Here is a 22,775-nt window from a genome sequence, read left to right as displayed (position 1 = left end):
GAAGCCTCTTCGTTTTATTATACTTGAGTCCCCTTCGGCTTTTTCTTTTTGCCTCACTTTTTCAATTATAATATAATATATAAAATTTTTCGTACACAAAATCTTCAATAATAATAATTTCTTTTTTTGAACCATTAAAAACGTATGAGTAAAGCACAGTATGAAAAACTGTGCCAGAAAATGATATGATTTTTTTAAATTTCAATCTCATTCTTCAGTCAAGAGCTTTTTTAATTACCAGAGTTCCACTTCACTCCCTCCCCACACACAAGAACTCATTTTTGGAAAAAATGCTCGAAAAGGTGCTTCTTGTATTTTTCAAATTTGCATAAAAATCCTAATCTTTTGCGAACAGGAAAAATCTTCATAATTTCTTGTTCCCCCAAAAGAAAGTATCTAGAATTTTAAAACTTCCATAACTTTCTTGAAGTAAAGAGAATAATAGAAATGAACCGGACTCATAATCAGATTTACTGAGGTGAAAGATCTTTTTGATAGCCAGTGACAGCCTTGTTATTGCGCTAGCTCTTAATTTAACAGAATTTTTTAAATGATGTGTTTCTTTTCTTTAAAATCTTTTGAAGGTTTTTTCTTATCAGTTCTTCATGACACAGCAATAAATAACATTATACCATATCTTCAAAAGTAACTATTTCACCTGAAAAAGGTTTATTGTTTTTTCTTCATCAGTCAAAATAATGTTCAGCTTCATTGGTCTGGTTCTAAGAATAGATATCACATGGCTTGATCAAAATGTTTTATTACTTTCTCTACTACAACTAAACCTGTGAAATGAAGTTGGTTCACAAGGTGGCTCCCTTTCTTTGATTGAATTTCTCGAAATTATATTTTTCAACAACTGTGTTCACCTCACTTCCCTCTACATTGTGCTTAGCTTAGACGTGCATGAAGACATCTTTAAGCGAATAAAATATAATGAACCCATTCCCCAGTACAATGGTAACACATAGCCATTCCCATCATTGTTTTTGGTCCCTTTTTGGTGTAAATCAAAAGCTGTAGGAAATGTTTCTTTATCATTATTTTACCATAAGTAATTTCCTTAACTGCCAAATATATCATTATATACGTTGTTCGACTACTTTATCCTGATGACCATTCTATTCTCCTGTATCGTGATGGCAATCGACGCCCCTTTACCTGAGAATGACAAATCAAGCATGAACGTCGTTGCCGTAAGTCCTTTTAAATATAATCCTGATTAATTATCTGTGTCTGCATTTCCCCACTAAAGAGGTGTTAAACTTTTGTGTTAGGGCTAAGCTTCGTATCTATTATCTGAAATTTATCTCACAGATCTGTTCTATCAGTCACTAATTCAGGTTATTTCCTACTGCAAGTTTTAGAATAAATGTAAATTTCGCAAATTCGAAAAAGTTTAGTTTGGCTGATTGTTCAAAATGGAGGTTACGATTTCTCTGTTAAACTCAAGTTCAATCAACCAAGAAACAAATGTATTCTTATGAAAGCTTGCCCTGAAAGCAGCGGATGACCTACCAAAAAATAAGGATGGTTTTGTTGGTTAAATGTGTTTAAGTAATTGTATTTTCGCAAAACTTTGATTTATTTTACAATCAAGCATTTAAGATTTCAGTGTGTGCTCCAACATGTTATACTATTTATTGTGAGACGTTTGCTACCTTACCAGAATTTACTGAGTGGTATCAAACAACCATTTTGATTCAAATCTAGTTGGAATCTATCGTTTCAGGGTCAAATCGAGTATTATTTGCTTGGTATCTTTGGTTTTGAAGCATTATTGCGAATCATAGCAATGGGGTTTATCATGCATCCACACTCTTATCTAAGAAGTGTTTGGAATGTCCTTGATTTCGTCGTCGTCATATTTGGGTGAGTGTTGGTTCTTGTGCTATCTGATTGATTTTTCGCTCTCTCCAAGCACGATTGAAACAGTACACTATTTTTTTGTAAAAATAAATTTTTTTAAGCCTTAAATAATTTTTGGGCGCAACATTCTTATTAAATTGCTTTTATTTATTGGTGTCTCATTGTTGTTATAAAAATTTTCTCATAAAAAGGATGTGATAACTAAAGTTGCTAAAAATGTTCTCCTTTTCTTTAGAATCGTAACATTAGATGACATCTTCATATCAGAGTCAGGTTTTAATATCAAAGCGTTACGAATGGTTCGCGTGCTAAGGCCGTTAAAGCTGATTTCTGGTATACCAAGTAAGTATTGTCAAACATCAATAATTTCTATACAACATTCCTGTCCACAAACGGACAAAACCATTCACAACCTCCTTGACAAGTTGCATCCGATACTGATGCGGTCATGTTTTTAAGAGTTTAGATAATGTAGGAGGTCATGGTCGAACGGACTTGAATTAGTTTATCCAGAACAACTTTTGCTCCTTCCATTTTTTACAAATCCATGTATTTTTTATTTCACTCATATACCATGTAAAGGGAGTTGAGTATGTGACACCATTCTATCATTCTTTGTAGGTTTACAAGTTGTCATGATGTCAATAGTTCGAGCCATTGTTCCACTGCTGCAAGTGTTATTCTTAGTCGTCTTTGTTATCATTATTTTCTCAATCATCGGATTGGAATTTCTGTATGATCGATTTCATTATAGTTGTTGGAGTGCCGTCACCAAATCATGTAAGTCACTAGTTATTCAGTATTTTTTACAGGTCTGCGTTTTGCATCTACTCTGAATCCCTGAATGAAATATGCTAACCCTTTAAATTAGTCTCACTAATTTTGATAAGTCAAAACTGATAAGTTTTTATCGTTGGTACGTTGGGGGTAGCCACATTTTTCAAAATGCTTTGTTTGTAACTTTGATTAACAGACGAAAATTTTTATTTTCCAAAAGTTCAAAACGCTTTAAGGAAACTTTGTCTAGAATTCGTCTATTTTTTATAAAGGGGTTGACCCTGGCATCCCTCCAAATACTAAATAATAAAATCTTCCTTCTGAGGAAAGAATAATGTTTTATATATGTGTTTTAGTTGACGGTTTGCCATGTGACAAGAACATCGATCAGCGGAAGTACTTTACATACGGACGAAGGTGTCCGGTCAACACTACTTGTGAACCTAATTGGCCAGGTCTCAACCATGGTATCACAAACTTCGATAACATATTCTTGTCCATTATCACTGTGTTCCAATGTCTCACCATGGAAGGGTGGTCACAAGTTATGTATTATGTGAGTTCCTTCGCCTTCAATTTACGCAATTCATTGCACAAACAGCCCTTGTTGGACACCCTCCGAAAAAACAAGAAGGGGATTCAAAGAAATAGGACCTCTTTGCTTCAAATCCTACTTGGGAAATTCACTTCTAGCTTTTGGTTGTACTTCATAACATCCCCTTTGAACATTGTAGTCTTGAACTTTGAAACATTTTTGAATGTTTTTAGTATTCGTTGTTTTCGAAGATAATTAACAAAATTCATGTTTCTTTAGACATTTTACAATGCAGACGAATATGGATACATTTATGCGTTCTATTACATCACCCTCATCGTGATTGGCTCTTTCTTCATGCTAAACCTAGTACTTGGTGTGCTAAGCGGGTAAGTTTTCTCCAGTAATACTTATTTTTAATAGTTGCGATTAGTAGACGAAGTCGAATTTTATGAGCGATCCAAGTTGCGATTCATTTCTTGTTGTGTACTGGACCTATTTGTTATCCGTACGGGTTGCTTTGGTAAAATCAAAATCATGAGAAAAAAGGCTAAGAAAAAGGTTACTATAAATCGTGAAATTTACTTTTCGCGATATAGCTGCTATCATTTATCGTCAATTCTTACTTCTCTTCTTCTTCGTTATTTTGATAACTTTATCGGCATACCTTACTTCATAAAACACCTGAGTGTCGAATCGTTCATGAATAAACGATGAATTTGACGACCTAAGTATCTATATCTCGTTTTACCATATTGCATCATCGAATCAACTTTACCCACAAACTTCTCAACATTTCAGAGAATTCGCGAAAGAAAGAGAAAAAGTGGAGAATCGAAGAGCTTTTCTTAAGCTTCGGCAAGAAAACTTGATTTCATCAGTTTGTGAATCGTATTTGAATTGGATATCAAAAGGAGGTAAGCCGCCTCATCTTTTACCCGTGTCTCTGCAATCATATGATACGCTCGATGTAGTCTTTTGATAGATATATACTTAACCATGGCAGCTGTTATTAACGTAAAATTGTAAGGTTCTTTATGGATACTAAAAAGCTTCAACCAGGTATTGCATTAGTTTGAATTTCAAAAGCTTGTGGAATGGAGCGAGGGTATAAATTCCACTATACTTTCATATAACAAATTGCTTCTTTTTGCAGAGGATATAATGATACTGGAGGAGAAACCAGCAGAAAGTCATCATTTGTCATCGTCAGAGAGAGGGAAAAGTATCTACCACGCTGGCAATCATACTGGAAATGGCAATGTCATCGTGCAAACTTACTCCAATGGTCAACTATCAACTAGCTCTGAAAATAATCAATCCTCGTCCAAGCTCGATCAACTCAAACTGTACATAAAAAAATTACGTGTCAAACTGAAACACGTTGTCAAACATGAATACTTCTTCTGGTTGGTCATCTCCATGGTTGCAATCAACACCGTCATCATGGCTACCAAACATTACGAACAACCTGATTGGTTGACTAATGTACAATGTAAGTGTGAAACTTGGAGAAAGTTTACTACATTTAAAGTCTGTCTTCATATAATTTGCAGGGCCTTGCAGTCAATCAGTGATAAACTTTCGATGGAATTAATGTCTCTGAAAAATTTTTCACAATAATAATGTTCTAAGATCATAAAAATAAAATAATAATTATAGCACGATTATTGAAGAAGCTGATTTTCTTCTTCATTTTCAATCTTAATTTCCCGATCTCTTGTGAGTCTTTTCTTTATGATAATATTCCAGTGCTGTTTTTCTTTTTAGCAAGTACAAAACCCGCTAGCTTTTTTTGTCTCCGCTGCCAATTATATTGAACAATTATATTGAGACAGACCTTACTTTGGAGTTTTTAAATGAAAATTGGCTTAAAAAGTGACAAATATTCCTTGAATCCGATAAAAATCCGGTTGTTCTACACTTGAAGAAATAAAGTAAAAGGCTATTAAAGATAAACTTGAAATTTGATATCTATCAAGTTTTATTATATATCTAACTTTTGTTTGGTTATCATTTTAACCATTGCAACTAAATATCATGCTTCTATTCAATTTGATTAGTTCATTTTTACGTTACGAAGCACTTTTCGTACCTTGAAATAGCTTTTGACCAATTTTGATGGATGATATGCTATCAAAATTCAAGTTCGTCTTGCAAAATAATTAACAACTCTTCTAATATTCATTAACTCGAAAGAATGAAATTCAAAGAGAGAAACTTTTTTACCGATTAAAATACTTTATGAATTTTTCTCTTTAGCGAATGCTGAGAATGTGTTTGTGGTCATTTTTACGTTCGAAATGTTGTTGAAAATATTCGCGCATGGCTTCTTTGGTTATTGTCGATCACTTTTCAACATTTTCGATGTCATCGTAAGCAAATTATCTGCATCGTTATTTTCACTTGCCATTTAGAGGCAATTGGTGGATAAAAAAGATGTCATTAAAACAAACGTGATTCTAGGTGTTAGACCCTTTTGCATGATATGAGTATAGTCTGCCTTTGAGATTTTTATCCAACACTGAGTGGACTAGTTTTGACTAAGTTTGCGTTAATCAATCATTTGTGACATCTGCAGACATGTGAGACACAAGTTTTTAATTTAGGTTTACAGTAGGCTGTTTTCATATTCTGATGAAATTAATTATTCTTGTTAGAAATATATTGCCAGTTTAATGATAAAACAAAAAAAATTCTTTGCTGTTTTAGGTTGTGTTGCTGAGTATTTTGGAGCTCATATTACGGAGAATCAATGATAATTTCAGTTATGGACTCAGTGTTCTTCGTTGTTTACGTCTGTTAAGAGCTTTCAAAGTTACCAAGTATGTTTTCAATCGCAATTCTCTTCCATAAAAGGAGGTCCGGATTCGATGTATATCTTGTGGTTTTATTTTGGACCGACCTTTTTAGTTAAGGTTTGGGATAAGGAGGAGCAGAGTCATCTTTAGTTTATTATGTTAGGACAACATCTCTTTGTTGCTCAAGTCTTTCTGAAGTCTGCCGCTCTTTTAAAGGAAAAACTTCCTCGAACAATTCGAACTTTGTCAAACTACTTGAACTATTTTTAAAAAATTCTAAAAGTTCGAGCAAAAAAACACGGTCTGAACAACTCTTGGAACACCCTGGTGCGCTTGGAGATCAGGTCTTCTGGATAAAGTTAAAGAAAGATGTCACCTCTGTCATTTTTGCTCTTGATTTATTTTAGATACTGGTCATCACTGAGGAATCTGGTAGCATCATTGATGAATGCTATGAATGCTATCTTATCACTTATTTTCCTTCTCTTCTTGTTTATCGTCATTTGGAGTTTATTAGGAATGCAATTGTTCGGGGGAAGGTATGCGATTATGATTCTACCATTATTCGAAACTGTTTGCATTGTACTCCTTCGATGAATTAGATAGTAAATATGGTGTCTTTTCAATCCTAACTACATTCTTTTGATTTTACTTCAGGTTTGTCAAACTGGAAACTTTACCGCGAACAAATTTCGATACGTTCAAAGATGCTTTTCTAACAGTTTTTCAGGTAAAAAGGATCTCATATATGAAAAAGTTCTATATATTCATGGTAGCCAGCGACCCTTGAAAACCTTAAAATCCAGAGAATATATCAATTAATTAAATTGTCGAATAGTGATCGATAAAAGAATGATTACTCTTTTGGATCTTTCTTTGAAGCGTCTCCCTTCTATTTAGTGGTTTGCATCATTGCTTGAATGATATTTATCCTCAAATCTCATTGATACAACAGGTGATAACAGGAGAAGATTGGAATGCGGTGATGTATGACGGGATGCGTGTGTACGGCGCCACATCAGCCACCGGTATCGCCATCGCTTTCATTTATTTCTTCTTTTTGGTAATCTTCGGTAACTACACTCTTCTCAATGTTTTCCTTGCCATCGCTGTCGACAATTTGACCAACGCAGAAATTCTAACACACGACGAAGAGGCGGCAGAGAGCAAACGAATGACAAATAACATTCAACAAGCGTTCGAGTACGATGAAACACTTGGTATGAACGCTCTCTCCTTTGTCAATAATCTACAAGCTCGTGTGGAAGGTGAACGGCTTTCCATCCGCGCTAGTGAGCAAAGCAGCTTCGATCAACAAGATGGTGACGAGAACAGTCTTTCAAACGAAGAGTTACCACCGGCTATTGAGAATGGACATGCCGGTAATGAAACCACCAGCATTCAAAAAGACACTTTACCAGTTATCATACAAAATGGGAACCCACTAACACCAGAAAATTTAATGCGTAAACGGAAATCACAAGGAATGTTTGATCAAATTTTGTTGGAAATCCCTGGCAAAGGAACTGTGGCTGCTTTCAATCCTCCTCAAACGCAGTAAGATTGTTTTTTTGAAAATGTTGGGTTTTTTAATCATAGATTCTGCTTGATCTTTAGGTTACAACGTTGAAATTTTCCTTTTGTGATCTCTCTTAGGGAAGGGAAGTATATGCAGAGTGTCCAAAAGAAGGTAAGAAATGTTCATTTCATTCAAACTTTTGTAGGTGATTTTTTAATTCACAACATATCAGGCCATATTCTAAAAAGTTGGTGTCCCCCCAAAAGACAGGACTGTTCCACCAAAAGAAAGGACTGTTCCACTATAACTTTGATAATTTCAAGAGATAACCGAACGGTTTAAAAGCATGGAAGCTGGTTTGTGTGATTATAACTGACAGCCTTATGAAATGAATCTTTATGTTCTTGTTTCTTTTAGTGGCGAAGTATAGTGGAGATGAGTAACGAACAGCCGGAACGTTTCACGCATGAAAACCATTTAGAGAACAACAACAGACCATCGATAGATGGTGGTATGGAGATTAGGTCACTTGAACAAACTTCTCCGTACAGCAGTGAAGGATTCAACGGATACAATGATAATGATGATGGTCAGTAAAACTTTCCCTAGGTTGCTGCTTAACTCCACAAAGACAAATTTAAATCTTAGTTCACACTCTGAAGTAGGCTTGATGCTTTAATATAGAGACTCTAATTTTTCGTTCGTTCGTTCGTTCGTTCGTTCGTTCGTTCGTTCGTTCGTTCGTTCGTTCGTTCGTTCGTTCGTTCGTTCGTTTGTTCGTTCGTTCGTTCGTTCGTTCGTTCGTTCGTTCGTTCGTTCGTTCGTTCGTTCGTTCGTTCGTTCGTTCGTTCGTTCGTTCGTTCGTTCGTTCGTTCGTGCGTTCGTTCGTTCGTGCGTTCGTTCGTTCGTTCGTTCGTTCGTTCGTTTATTCATTCATTCATTCATTGTAGAAGATGATGAAGAGGAAGACGTTGAAGAAGAGATCAAACAGAAAGGAATGCTGAACGTCCTCAAATTCAATGTCGGTAATCGAAGACGTATTCTCAAGAAGAAACCCATCGTACAGCAAAACTCGCTCTTCTTACTTTCACCCTCAAACAGGTTTCGAAGAATTTGTCATAATATCGTTCATTTTCGCTATTTTGATTGGATCATTATGCTGGTGATTCTAATGAGCTCAATTACCTTGGCCATAGAAGATCCCGTTCATGATGATGCTCCACGAAATGAGGTATGAATAATAAGAGGCCTTAAAGGGATTTGCATGATGGGCGAAATTAAATTATTTTGTCTGGAAGAATTGTATGTTTCAGATGTTTACTTTATTTTTTGACAGATCCTGCAATATTTTGACTACTTCTTCACAACCGTATTTGGATTGGAAGTTATTTTGAAGGTAAGTCAAACTCTTCGTCTCATGCTTAAATTATTGTTTTTTGGACCTACCTGGAGGTCCTATAAATTAACCTCTGTCCGTCCGTCCGTCCGTCCGATCGTCCGTTCGTCCGTCTGTTACCAGCTTTTCTCAGTATTGGCTCATTAGTTTTTTCTGATTTTTGGCACAATGATGCAAAATGGCAATGCCCAAAATGTGACGGAGCCCGATTTTCGAAAAAAAATCATTTCCGGCCGAAAATGCCGGAAATATGCCGGAAAAACCGGTTTTTTGGCATTTTATCAAGATTTCATCATTAGTTTTTTCTGATTTTTTGCACAAAGATGCGTATTAGCAATGCCCAAAACTTGGCCGACTCCGATTTTTGAGAAAAAATCTTTTCCGGTCGAAAATGCCGGAAATATGCCGGAAATCGCCGTTTTTGCAGATTTTCATTGGACTTTTTCCTTATATTTCGTTGTTTTTCACACAAAAACATTATTAATAGCAATGTCCACGATCAAGCATGATTCAATTGTCAATAAAACTGATTTTTGAAGCCGGAACTTTCTAAAAATCGCCGGAACAGCGGATTTTCGCCGGGAAAACGGTATTTCTTGAATTTCTTGAGCTGTACTTTATATTTTTTCATGAAATTTTGCACACTGATGCTAAATGTCAATACCTTATATGTGACGGAGCCCGATTTTCGAAAAACATTTTTTTCCGGCCGAAAATGCCGGAAATATGCCGGAAAAACCGGGTTTTTGACATTTTCTCGAATTTTTATTTTTAGTTTTTTCTGATTTTTTGCAGAAAGATGCGTATTCGCAATGCTCAAAACATGGCCGAGTTCGATTTTTGAGAAAATTTTTTTTCCGGTTGAAAATTTCGGAAATCGCCGTTTTTGCAGATTTTCATTGAATTTTTTCCTTATATTTCTATATTTTTCATACAAAAATATTATTGATAACAATGCTCACCATCAAGCATGATTCAATTGTCAATAAAACTGATTTTTGCGACTTAACTATTTAACCCTTCCCTCTCCCCCCACCATCAATCAATGATGAATTTCTTGCGTTATGCATTTTCGCTAAACGCTATGTTTTCTGACTGATTTTTTGGACCTACCTGGAGGTCCTATAAATTAACCTTTGTCCGTCCGTTCGTCCGTTCGTCCGTCCGTCTGTTACCAGCTTTTCTCGAGATTGGCTCATTAGTTTTTTCTGATTTTTGGCACAATGATGCAAAATGGTAATGCCCAAAATGTGACGGAGCCCGATTTTTGAAAAAAAATCATTTCCGGCCGAAAATGCCGGAAATATGCCGGAAAAACCGGTTTTTTGGTATTTTCTCGAGATTTCATCATTAGTTTTTTCAGATTTTTTGCACAAAGATGCGTAATAGCAATGCCCAAAACATGGCAGAGTCCCATTTTTGAGAAAAATTCTTTTCCGGCCGAAAATGCCGGGAATATGCCGGAAATCGCCGTTTTTGCAGATTTTCATCGGACTTTTTCCTTACATTTCGTTGTTTTTTCACGCAAAAACATTATTAATAGCTATGTCCACGATCAAGCATGGTTCAATTGTCGATAAAACTGATTTTTGAAGCCGGAACTTTCTAATAATCGCCGGAACAGCCGACTTTCGCCGGAAAAACGGTATTTCTTGAATTTCTCGAGCTGTACTTTATATTTTTTTATGAAATTTTGCAAACTGATGTAAAATGACAATACCTAAAAAGTGACGGAGCCCGATTTTCAAAAAACATTTTTTTCCGGCCGAAAATGCCGGAAATATACCGGAAAAACTGGTTTTTTGGCATTTTCTCGAGATTTTATCATCAGTTTCTTCTGATTTTTTGCTCAAAGATGCGTATTAATATTGCCCAAAACATGGCTATGTCCGATTTTTGAGAAAAAATTTTTTCCGGCAGAAAATGCTGGAAATATGCCGGAAATCGCCGTTTTTCTGGATTTTCATTGGACTTTTTCCTTATAATTGTTTGTTTTTTCATTCAAAAACATTATTAATTGCAATGCCCACCATCAAGCATGTTTCAATTTTCAATAAAATTGATTTTTGTAGCCGGAACTATTTAAAAATCACCGGAACAACCTATTTTCGACGGAAAGACAGTATTTCTTGAATTTCTCGAGCTGTACTTTATATTTTTTTATGAAATTTTGCACACTGATGCAATATAACAATACCTAAAATGTGACGGAGCCCGATTTTCGAAAAACATTTTTTCCGGCCGAAAATGCCGGAAATATGCCGGAAAAAACTTTTTTTTACATTTTCTCGAATGTTCACCTTTACTTTTTTCTGATTTTTTTGCAGAATGATGCGTATTCGCAATGCTCTAAACATGGCTGAGTTTGATTTTTGAGAAATTTTTTTTTCCGGTTAAAAAAGCCGGAAATCGCTGTTTTTGCAGATTTTCATTAGATTTTTTTCCTTGTATTTCTATGTTTTCACACAGAAACATTATTGATAACAATGCTCACCATCAAGCATGATTCAATTGTCAATAAAACTGATTTTTGCGACCAGAACTTTCTATTTATTTTTTCCCTACAACCCTTCCCTCTCCCCCCATCAACAATCAATGATGAATTTATTGCGTTATGCATTTTTGCTAAACGCTATATTTTCTGACTGATTTTTTTCTCCTCGCATTGCTATCTAACTTTTATCATCAGGTAGGTCCATTCAGCATCTAGCTTGTTTAATTTTTCTCCTTGCATTGCTATCTAACTGTCATCGTCAGGTAGGTCCATTCAGCATCTAGCTTGTTTGGTTTGCAAAGATTTGTCTTTTTGCTCTTGTCCCGAAATACTTTTCAATCTTATTTTACAATTTTCCATCAACACAGGTGATTGATCGAGGGTTGGTTTTGCATAAAAGAGCATACTTGAGAAGCTTTTGGAATTGTTTGGATGCTTTCGTTTTCGCTTGCAACTTAACTTCAATCATATTAGCGTGAGTCCTTTTACTTTTTCTTCATCTGAGCCAAAGAGATGCAAATACTGCTCATAATCTTTTCACTAAGTCTTTTCATTGTACAATAGTCGATATAGTTCAATATACCTGTTCTGAGAACATTATTTCATGATTTTCATTTTGATACATTCCTTCGTTTCTCTGGAGTCACAACTATGAGATGAAGATTAAACGAAGAAATAAAGCAGCCTCAGAAAGAAAGCAGCCTCAGAAAGAAATTAAAAGCCAGAATCAGCAAAGTTTCAAGTTTCAGAAGAGTAGAAATTAATACTTTCTGTCTAAAAAAACTGTTAAACATTTTCTGAATTCATCAACTGATGATTATCTTGCGAAAAAGGTATTATCCATTTCTTTTCATTATACCTTGTTTCTTCAAGAGCAAAATATGAATAGTGTGGAATGCTCTCGCATTTATACCACATCAGTTTGTTAATTCTTAAACTTTCAATCGTTTTTTTTAATCATAGTAAAACAGCCATAGGAAGTAACCAATCAACAGTCACCCAAATCGTTCGTATTTTACGTGTGCTTCGTGTTTTAAGACCGCTCAAAACAATACAACGTGTGCGAAAATTAAAGGTATATTTTATAGGAAAAAAAATCATAATCCATATGATAGATACCCTTTGGGCTTGCAGTATATATTTTCCTATCCTATATTCATTTTCTTTAAGCGAAAGCAATACTGCCACTGTGTCTAAAACAGCATAACATTTGGACCACTTTTACGTTCAGGTGGTGTTCCAGTGCATGATTTACTCGTTGAAGAATGTGACGTTCGTACTGATCATCACTTACCTCATCCTCTTCATCTTCGCTTGTATCGGTGTGCAACTCTTTCAGGTAATTTCTCACAATAACATGAATGGATACTAGGCTAAATCGAGTGCAATTGTGTGACGCTAGGTAGCAAGCTATGAAATTTTAAAATGGATCCACTTCAGCAAGCCGATTTTGGTCTTTATCCTCAATCGTTTTGGCTTTTAAGTGAACTTTTCGAAGGAGTGGTTTTTTTTAACTTATCCGGTAACATTTTACTACCAGATTTAACGAGAATGTATTTTCACTTTTCAATCTTTTTGTATTAACAGGGCAAGTTCTACTACTGTACAGATCCTTCAAAGATTACCAAAGAAGAATGCCAGTATAATTTTTTTCATTTTTTTTTTCTTCTTCTCGGGCTCCCAAACAATCACCAAATGCATTTAAGTTAAAAGATTATCAATCCTTCTTCAGTCTTTTCAAAAAGAATAAGGTAAATAGGAGATTGATCTTATTAAAGTAAAAAAATGGCAAGTCTTGAAACTGATAAAATAAATGAATCTGAATAGCTTTAATCTGTGTCGTCCTAATTCTTTTAAGTCAACTTTTCGGGAAAATTTTCAATTATCATCAAGAAAATGCTTTTATCTAAAAATTCTATCATCAGCGTATTTTTTTCTTTCAGGGGATCTTTTTACAAATTTGAGAGTGCGACGAGCGTTGCGGATAACGATCCTGAAGTCAAAGAGAGGAAATGGACGCGACAACGATTTCATTTCGATAATATTTACGAAGCCTTTTTGACCTTGTATATATCCTCTACTGGTGAAGGTTGGCCGGGGTAAGTTTCTCATCTAACTTCATTTGGAACCCTACACTTAATTTTAAATCTGAATGAACTTTTTAATGATTGCAACAGTGTGATTTCACTTTTTGAAATTGATATTATAGTTCGATGCACAATACGATCGACGCGACACAGATCGGGCAAGGGCCCGTCGTCAACAACAATCCACACATGTTCATCTACTATTTCGTTTTTGTTGTCATCTTCACTTTCATGATCATCAATATTTACATCGCTTTAATCATCCTCACTTTTCAAAGACAAGGTGAAAAAGAAATCGAAGGAGGTCTGGACCGTAATCAGGTGAGTCGTTTGATGTTGGCTTTATCTGCATTCCATCCCACATATATTTTTAGGTCTCAATGAGTATTTGAAATTATTAAAACAGTACATAGGAAATTGGTCAGTAGCTCTTTAAAAATATATTATGTCACGTGACACCAAACAACGACCAGGTAAATACAAGATTACATTCTCACTTTCTCTACAGCGCGATTGTTTACAGTTTGTGTTGAACGCTTCACCGCAACAACGCTTCATGCCTAGTGATAAGAAATCATTATCCTACCATGTATGGTACGTGGTGGACTCGAAACCCTTCGAATATTTCATCATGCTCTTGATCGTCCTCAACTCTGTTCAATTGATGATGAAGGTTTGTTTTCATTTTGTTCCAATAATGTTAAATTAATTTGATACTCACCTCCAACATCGCAAGGAAATTTAAAGAGGATTTTTATACACAATGATTGGGTGGAATTTATCTGGCACCCAGATGGTGGAATATTTATCCGACACGCTAAAGCTCTGAAGTTCGGGAAAGTTTTCAACATCTGGAAGGTTTACATTACGGAATTTTGCGATACTGCGTCAAGAATTTTGCAGCGGGAGGTCTGGTAACCCAGCCCTCGTTTTCGGGGATTGTCGAGCCCAACTGAAATATTTCTAGGTTTACCAGCAAGGACTGTTGAACCCGACTGAGGATGCGGCATATCAAAGGCCGACTATCATTCCTCTCCGATGGGAAATTGGCCCGCTACCTTTAGCGTGGGCGGTCGCCAATCCGCCATCGGAATATCATAAGGGTGGAATCAGGTATACGTCATATCGAATTTTTTTCAATGTTTTAAAGTCAATTTTTGAGAAAACTGCATATTGACTCTGCAATTTTGTTTTCAGTACAACAAGATGTCGGAATCTTACGCCAGCATGTTGACTGCTTTGAATTTGACCTTCACTGTGTTGTTCTGTATCGAAGCTGCACTCAAACTTACTGCTTATGGCTTGGTAAGTTTCCGCTTAATAAAAAATTTTCAGGTTCCTGCATGATGTCTCGCATGAAATAGCATCAAAATATCTCCTAATTTTTTCATCCATAGAACTACTTTCGTGATTTATGGAATGTGTTTGATTTGCTGGTCATCCTTGGAAGTTGTGCTGATCTCATCATTTTCTTTAATGAGGTACATATATTCTTTTGTATCCTCACACAATATAGACATCCTTCATCACACTACGATTTTTAAAAGAAAATACTGAACTTAGGCGACAGCGATTAAACTTTATCCAAGTCAAACACGATCTTAAATGATGCATATGAAAATGTTGGATCAAATGTTGGACCTTTTTGTACATGATTTCGGAAAAAAACAGAAAATATTACGGCTTCCTTTTTTTGTTTCCAGAGCGAATTTGACTTCATCGATGTGTCAACTTTCCGCCTGTGCCGTGCAGCTCGTATTGTCAAGTTACTGCGAAAGGGTGAAAGCATCAGAATCATGTTATGGACATTCTTGCAGTCGTTCAAAGTAAGTCATATTGCTAGATTCAGTTTTTTTACATTGCCATTTAGCTAATCATTTTTTATACTTTTTGGACCTACCTCGGAGGTCCTTTAATTTAACCTTTGTTCGTTCGATCGTCTGTCCGTCCGTTCGTTCGTCTGTTACCAGCTTTTCTCGGGATTGGTCCATTATTTTTTCTGATATTTTGCATAGTGATTAGTGATGCAAAATGACAGTACCTAACAAGTGACTTTTTTGTGCTAAATTTGGGCCAAAAAAGGCCTAAAAAAGTGGTTTTTTGGACTTTGTGTTAAATAGCTTCATTTGTTTTTTTGATTTTTTTCGATTGACTTCTGTGAAATTCCTTCTTTAATTTTTCCTGATTTTTTACGTGATGTGATGCGAAAATGTAATCCTTAATATGTAAAACTTCAAGATTTTTTAAAAGAAAAAGTTTTAGCAAAATTTAGGCCAAATTTTGGATTTATAGTAGTTGCTTCATTAGATTTTATCTTTAAATAAAGAGCTAGAGTTATCTTTACATGAAAGAAAGGATTGTTTTTTGTTTGTGCCCAAAACTTAGCATGGCTCCTTACCTCGAAAAGCCAGTGTCAAACAAGCTTCATCATGTTTTTCAAGATAACGTAATTCTATGCTATGCTGTTATCTTTTCTTTTTCGTTCGAACATTTTCATCTTCATTCAGCATGTTTCCTACTATCTATCTCAGGTAGGTCCATTCACCATGTTGCTTGTTATACACTTCTCTATATGGTTCTTTCAGATTATTTCAAGCTTTATATTTCTTGTTCTACAGGCACTTCCGTACGTAACGGTAATGTTATTGCTGTTGTTTTACATTTACGCTATCATTGGTATGCAGGTAAGCATCTCTCGTTCGGTTCGACCTATTCAAGCGTTTTATCTGATTTGCTGCTTTTTCGAAGCCTATTTTGTCGAACAATTTATTTACCGACATGTACCGATTGGTTTCTATTTTCAGATGTTCGGGAAAATTGCGCTCGGTAAAGTGAACGTAGTCGAGATTCACGAGTACAACAATTTTCGTGGTCTCATACAAGCATTACAAGTATTATTTAGGTAAGAGAAGAAGAATGATTGTAGAGATTTAGGGAACATACTTTTGATCATTATTTCATTGTACATTTCAAGGGGGTCGGCGGTTTTAAAAATCCAAAGCTATTTGGACTTTTTAACGTCCATATTTTCAAAGTAGGTCGCAATTTAAGCGAGTATTTCCAGGTAAAGGGTTCCAAATTTCTATCTTTCCTAATAAAATAAATTTGCCTGCGGTACTAAACTTCCCGAAACCACTTCACATATTGATGTGCCCTGGGTTCCATTAGTTGAAATATACCAAGCCTAAAATCTCGCCAGTCATTTATCTAATTTTTTTGGAGGGGTCTTAAGTTTGGTATTTCGAAACCTCTAGAACTTTAAAGTTTTTTAAAAGTTGAACATGGTCAATAGAAAGTTAGGTGAAGTTGAATTCCTTTTCAGAACTTCGACAGGGGAAAGTTGGAACAATCTGATGTATGAGTGTTACAGCCACGCACTGTGTGATAAAGCCATCGCAACAAAGGACAACGAAACATGCGGAAATACTATTTTCGCACAAATGTATTTCACAACTTTCATCTTCTTCTCTATGTTTTTGGTAAGCTTTTCCTCTTCCTCGTTCTTTTTCCATTGTGAACGGAAATCCATGTGATTGGAAAAGCTAAATTAAAAAAACAGAAAACTTGCTAAATTTAGAAATATAGTAACTCATGGACGAGTCACACACGAGTCATATTGCTAAATAGGTGAATTATGTTTGGTCAAATATGTACATGGAGAACTCCATAATCATATAATTGAAGCTTCCTGTTCTTTTAAAGAAGAACGTACTTATGACTAAACTTCCACGCTAAGTGATCATTGTCATGCAATTATGCTCTTCACTATTCACCACAAGAGTGTATCTCGGCGGGGTGCTACATTTTTGTCGATTAAAAAAATACTGTATGATGGTTTTATTCTAGTTGTTGAACTTGTTTGTTGCTGTGATTATGGACAATTTCGAATATTTGACACGTGATCAATCCATTCTTGGTCCTCATCATTTGCAAGAATTTGTGAGATGCTGGTCAGAGTTCGATCCACAAGCAACTGGCACAATACACCACGAGAAAGTCTTCAATGTATTATGTCAATTGTCACCTCCTGTCGGCTTCGGGAAACAATGCCCAAGAGAAATTGCTTACAAGGTTAATTTTTGTCATATATTTTCTTCTGTGTGGGTGGCAATAGATCGAATATCGATTATCCATATCTCCCGAAGTTAATTTCTACTTCTAAGCTTTATGGATTTTTCTTTCAGAGATTGATCCGAATGAACATGCCAGTGGATAAAGATGGTGTCAGCGTAGCTTTCCATACTACTTTGCTCGCCTTGATACGAACTAGCCTGGATATTTATGTGTCTGGTAATATGTTTGATAATGATAAAGAATTGAGACGTGTCATGGAATCCATTTGGCCTAAAGATTGTCACAAACACTTGAGTAAACTTCTACCGAAAATGAAAGGTAGGTCTATTATTGGTGGTTCTTTGATTCATTTTACTCTTCTTCGAATTCGATTTCAGCCCTTCAGTTCTCCCACAATTATAAAGGACGTTTGAAGTCAGAAGATCATGACATTTCATCTCTCTATTTTAATCGTAGGAAATGGCAAACAGTTGACCATTGGCAAAATGTATTGCGTCAAACTGATCATTCTGAAATACCGTCGATCCAAAGGGAAGCAATCACTGACCACAAAGAAAGAGGTTTGAACTTGTTGCTTGAGATAACATCTCGTGATTTTTTAGCTTTGTCTGTTTCTTTTATTTTGCTTAGATGTCGTTTATCAGATCAATTGGAGTTAAATTTGGTTTACACTAGGGCAAGAAAGCCATTCAAAAAGTTTATAAATAGGAAGCTTTTACAATTTCTTGCTATAGAAACCAAAAAGAAAACTAAAACCTACCGATAATATATATTATATTGCAGCATTCGCCATCAGTTTTGACAAGGTTGAATTCACTTTTACCATCGCTCCGAAGACACCTTTCACAACGTAGTTCCGTCGGCTCTCATGAAGCCCGAAAAAGCTCCGAATTCCTCAACGTTTCTCATCAAAACATTCGAAAGATCAATTCATTTGGTGGAAGAACCAAGTAAGTCGTCTTTACATTTCCTTTCAAGTTTTGTGCTAGCTGCGTTAAAGTCGTTCGTGATAGCCTTATCCTGCAATTGTTACCATGGAATAAACTGGAATGAAGATTTTAACTGCAAAGAGTCCGTACAATTAAATGTTTCTGCCCTAGCTCGGAGCTGGGGGAGGTCAACCAATGAAGTATAAGACCGAAGGGCTTGAAGTCAATCTCCTTGGTAGGATTTGAAGCCAACAAATCCTACCAAAGTTGTACGGCCTTGAGCGGCCCGCTTAGTTTTTACACAAATGACAGATTGGAACTAAAATTTACCGCTAAATTTCGAAAAAAATATCAATCGTACACAAAGGAATTGCTAGATTCAATCTGTCGTCAAAAATGCGGCTCATTTTTTAAGGCTTCACTTTTTCTTGCCTGAGAAAGGTTAGAGATTGAACTCTAGCCTTCGGGCTTTAAACTCAATGAGGTCAACCATAACAGCAGTCAGAGAGGCTCGTTTAAACATCTAACATCTTATAGCACATGTCCGAATTTTACTTGTTGACTGTCTGCACTAATCTTAAATATGTGTACCATACATTTTTTTAACATGCCGAACCTGTACTACCTGGTATTTGGTCACAGGACTCCTAAGAGATCTATCTCTACATCTCCAAACACAAGACCAAAACATCAAGCGGCATATCTATGATGTGTTTTCGGAATTTAATGGAATAGAGAGTAATATACTTCGAAATAATTGAAATGACCTCATTTTTCATGAATTTTGGTGGAATGAATTTCATTTTGCTCCCATCTCAAAAAAGCTTTTAGTTCGAACCGGTTGATGGTTTCTTAAAGCACAGTTGGACTTTCATTGTTCAATTTTCTTGTAATCTTTCTTCTTCTCCCTGGTCCTTGATTTTACTGAACATTTCATTTTGGAATTTTTCCTTCTCGTGTCGGTTGAATGTAGTGAAAGTTTCTTGGTTGTTTTTCTTGTTGTTTTTTGAGATGCTTCGAAAAATCAGCTTTCCTTTTTTTGGGTAAGTTTTTTTTTCGCCAGTCTATTTTTCAATTTTTTACAATTTTCTTAGACTTGAAATTATCCATGATATTACATTATTAAGGATTTCCAGGGAGAGCGGTCATAAATAACTGTGACTATTCGTTTTCGTTTGGTCAGCTTTATCATGAAAGACAATAAAATCATTATGTGATTTGTAAACGAAATTATTTTTTCGTATACTTGGAATACGTTCCTTTGGCTATATTTCACCATTCGTATTTATAAATGCATCCAAAAAGATTTGCTTGATCACCGATAGATGTTACGACTTGTCTATTTCAATTCGAATCGCTTATTGCTTCTAAAAGCAAATTGCACAAATAGTAATGATGCTGATGATTGTGGCTGTATTTTTTAAATGATTTATACGCGTGTGTGGCGAGATATGTTTGGGTTTGTGTTAAGATTTGTTGTATTTATCTTTGTCCGTATAATAAAGAAAGAGTCAGTCAATTCTTTTTGAGCGAGGGTCAAGTATAAACAAATCTTCAGGTTAGCTTGTTAGCTGAAAATGGGAAATTGTAATTTAATCTTGTACGTCTTACGCTGTATATTAAAATTTTATTTATTTATTTCGTCTTTATCGATTTCTATAATATATTTTCTACTCTGGAATTTCAGTCCTTTTGTTCTATTCTTCATTTTCATTTGATGATTGGTCTTAGGAGAACTCGTATTTTGTCACAACAATATAAATGTTCTCTTTTCTCCTCATGTACTCATCTATTTTTGAAGACGGGGGTTACCTTTTTCAAAGGAAGACCGATTGTCACTTGCAATCCAGACACTTTTGAGTTGAAATGAGTAAATATTTTACTGTTTCTTCCTCTCATTAACACCGTACAATGACCATTCGAATTTTGACCGACGTGACTGGAAATTGATTGAGCTTGATACTTTGGTCAAAGTAGACTTATGTTATGCAAAAGTTATATTACACTCTTCTCAATCGAGGGAGGTGCTAATTTTTCGCCCTAAGTCTTTTTGAAATTATTGGGGAAAATATCTAATAATTCAAAAATGGAAATTGAAACTTCTCTTTTTCATTTTTCTTCTGGCGAAGAAAAACTAGCTCTTGTTTGTTTTTCGATAAATTCGGTACCCCCGTCTCTGAGTTTTATTTGATGAAGGAAAGGGCAAGGTGTTTTTTGGAGGGCTGATTGTTAGCTGTTAGCTTATCAATTATTGAACAGCAACTTGTGGGTGAAAAATATTGGAGCAAAAACTGAACTCAACAAAAAATAATAAAACCATCACTGAAAGAGAAAAGAATATATATCATACATATTTGCTCAGTGCATACTTTGTAGAGGAGAGGGGAAAAGAAAGAATGAAAAATATATCTTGATATCTTCGTGTTTTCTTTATATTTTTGTTTTATTTTATTTTTTATTTTTCTTATACATTTTTTCATTTCTTTCATCTTCGTTGGCAAAACTCATTGAATTCTTCTCTCGTTAGTTTACTTTCTGCGTTTTGTACTTATTTGTATTTTTTCACTATTTTTCATTCTACTTGACAACTAATTTTGAGCAAAATTTACAGGACCTGTCTGGCCTGTTTCCATTATATTATGGTTTTATTGTCCACTAACAGAAAATTTATGTCAGCTTTCAACTCCTTTGTCAGAAAAACTTGAAAGCAATCTGGAAATATTTTGTGAGATTGTCTATTAAAAACGAGTTGTTTTTCTTTCGTTTCAAAGGAAACACTTGGAAGATAAAGATCTAAAATTAATTCATAACATGTATGTTTCAAGTCTATCTGTTAGAAAAAATTCAAATTTATTATCAATATAATGTATGGTTTGCAAAAATTCAAAGAATTTATCAATGATCTTGGGAGCACTATCAACGAGTTTGCAGCAATACCGTAAGTGATTGGGTGGTAAATTAATGAGTATTTGGGCACTTGAACGATATGGTGTAGGGATGTTGTATTCTTTGTCAACCCAAGTTTTTGTGGTGGAGAGGGGAAGAGAGTATTTTTCATCACTCCTATGAGAGATTTCATTTCTTTCTTGATCAAACAAACTCATCCCACCTCTCTCTCCTGCTCTTGTGTATGAGTCATCCCTTCATTTTCATCTTCATTTATTGAAATAAGATGACCAACACCATCTTCCATTCATTGATTGATTGATGAAAGCATATTGCTAACTGATTGCTTTCTTTCTCCTTCCCCCTTTCGTCTCCTCTGCTCTTCTAAAGTAAACCAGTCGATGAAGGCAAGGTGGACGTTTGAACTACTGCCATATGTAATATATTTATTGCAAACCTTTTGTTGTGGGAATTATGATAAATATGATGCTCTCAGTGTCCTCTCCAACACTTTTTTACTTTCACCTTTGTGAACTTCAAAAGAAAACATCAACAATACGAACGAATAATTGATGGCCAAAGGTGCTAGCTTTAAAAGTTGAATTTAATTTGAGTGTTATTAGCATTGAATGCTTGTGGATTGTCGAAAAAGAGTACATTTAGTCCATCCAATTTTTTCAAAGATTGTATTTTTGAGAAGTTTTTTCGACACTGGCTTCTGCAAAAGGTTTACAACTCGTAATTAAAACCTCTCATTTGAGTTTACAGCCCCGGTGGATCAACCGTAAAGGCGGGGAGGCTGAAGGCTCAAAATGAGATAAAATTCGCTAGAAACTCGAGAAAAAAACTTAATTTTCTTCAAAGTGGGGAGGCTGAAGTCTCCACAGTCTCCCTGCTTCTGCCGGGCCTGTTTAGACTAGTTTAAAAACTTCTAAAAACCAATATAAAAGTTTTTGATTTTAGGAAATGGCTCTCTCGTGCTCCAGATGACAAGAGTTTTGAGATGAAAAGACAAAATATAGTTTCTTCTTCATTTTTCATCTTAATGTTCATAATTTTTCTGTTGGTTTTTCCTAAAGAGAGTCGGATACAGGCTACACCTTAATTTCGAGGCACTGTGTGAATAATGTTTTAGACTGAAGTTAACCATGGAAACATTCCCATTATTACGAAGGGTGAATGTAACAATATGTGTTACTTCTTCTAGATCACAGAATGAGCACCACACACGAGATGGACAGCTTCGGAGACGTTCATCGTGGAGTGATCTTCCCTCTTTCTTCAAGTTCAACAGTAAAGAGAACAGTGCTTCCACCTCCGAATTGAACACTTCCAACAAAGACGATACTCATTCACTCAATGGATCTGCCAAGAATGTAAGTCTCCTCTACTTATAGACTAGGGAATA

The 22,775-nt window shown here is 35.4% G+C and overlaps 1 protein-coding gene across 3 annotated transcripts in view; it reads left to right on the top strand.

The window, feature by feature from the left end:
* LOC136810401 (muscle calcium channel subunit alpha-1-like) overlaps positions 1-22,775 on the top strand; it is a 31,250-nt gene that overhangs the window by 6,083 nt on the left and 2,392 nt on the right. For 2 of the 3 annotated variants that reach the window (XM_067066965.1, XM_067066964.1), the window contains 35 exons: positions 1,091-1,196; positions 1,733-1,872; positions 2,105-2,211; positions 2,491-2,649; positions 3,003-3,202; positions 3,461-3,570; positions 3,983-4,098; positions 4,338-4,676; positions 5,444-5,556; positions 5,894-6,006; positions 6,390-6,521; positions 6,640-6,712; positions 6,938-7,539; positions 7,639-7,672; positions 7,919-8,090; positions 8,452-8,732; positions 8,838-8,897; positions 11,760-11,866; positions 12,355-12,466; positions 12,623-12,730; positions 12,979-13,031; positions 13,335-13,490; positions 13,601-13,799; positions 13,987-14,151; positions 14,676-14,783; positions 14,876-14,959; positions 15,182-15,304; positions 16,097-16,162; positions 16,283-16,380; positions 16,801-16,957; positions 17,325-17,549; positions 17,663-17,870; positions 18,009-18,112; positions 18,336-18,502; positions 22,575-22,743. In XM_067066965.1, the coding sequence (XP_066923066.1) occupies positions 1,091-1,196; positions 1,733-1,872; positions 2,105-2,211; positions 2,491-2,649; positions 3,003-3,202; positions 3,461-3,570; positions 3,983-4,098; positions 4,338-4,676; positions 5,444-5,556; positions 5,894-6,006; positions 6,390-6,521; positions 6,640-6,712; positions 6,938-7,539; positions 7,639-7,672; positions 7,919-8,090; positions 8,452-8,732; positions 8,838-8,897; positions 11,760-11,866; positions 12,355-12,466; positions 12,623-12,730; positions 12,979-13,031; positions 13,335-13,490; positions 13,601-13,799; positions 13,987-14,151; positions 14,676-14,783; positions 14,876-14,959; positions 15,182-15,304; positions 16,097-16,162; positions 16,283-16,380; positions 16,801-16,957; positions 17,325-17,549; positions 17,663-17,870; positions 18,009-18,112; positions 18,336-18,502; positions 22,575-22,743 (5,266 nt within the window). The remainder of the gene's footprint in view (positions 1-1,090; positions 1,197-1,732; positions 1,873-2,104; positions 2,212-2,490; positions 2,650-3,002; positions 3,203-3,460; positions 3,571-3,982; positions 4,099-4,337; positions 4,677-5,443; positions 5,557-5,893; positions 6,007-6,389; positions 6,522-6,639; positions 6,713-6,937; positions 7,540-7,638; positions 7,673-7,918; positions 8,091-8,451; positions 8,733-8,837; positions 8,898-11,759; positions 11,867-12,354; positions 12,467-12,622; positions 12,731-12,978; positions 13,032-13,334; positions 13,491-13,600; positions 13,800-13,986; positions 14,152-14,675; positions 14,784-14,875; positions 14,960-15,181; positions 15,305-16,096; positions 16,163-16,282; positions 16,381-16,800; positions 16,958-17,324; positions 17,550-17,662; positions 17,871-18,008; positions 18,113-18,335; positions 18,503-22,574; positions 22,744-22,775) is intronic. The other variant, XM_067066966.1, reaches the window with a different exon arrangement.

This window comes from Clytia hemisphaerica, unplaced genomic scaffold, assembly GCF_902728285.1.
Source record: "Clytia hemisphaerica strain Z4C2 unplaced genomic scaffold, Clytia hemisphaerica genome assembly, whole genome shotgun sequence".
In the NCBI taxonomy this organism is placed as follows: Eukaryota; Metazoa; Cnidaria; class Hydrozoa; order Leptothecata; family Clytiidae; genus Clytia; species Clytia hemisphaerica.
This window is presented reverse-complemented; position numbering and strand designations above follow the sequence as displayed.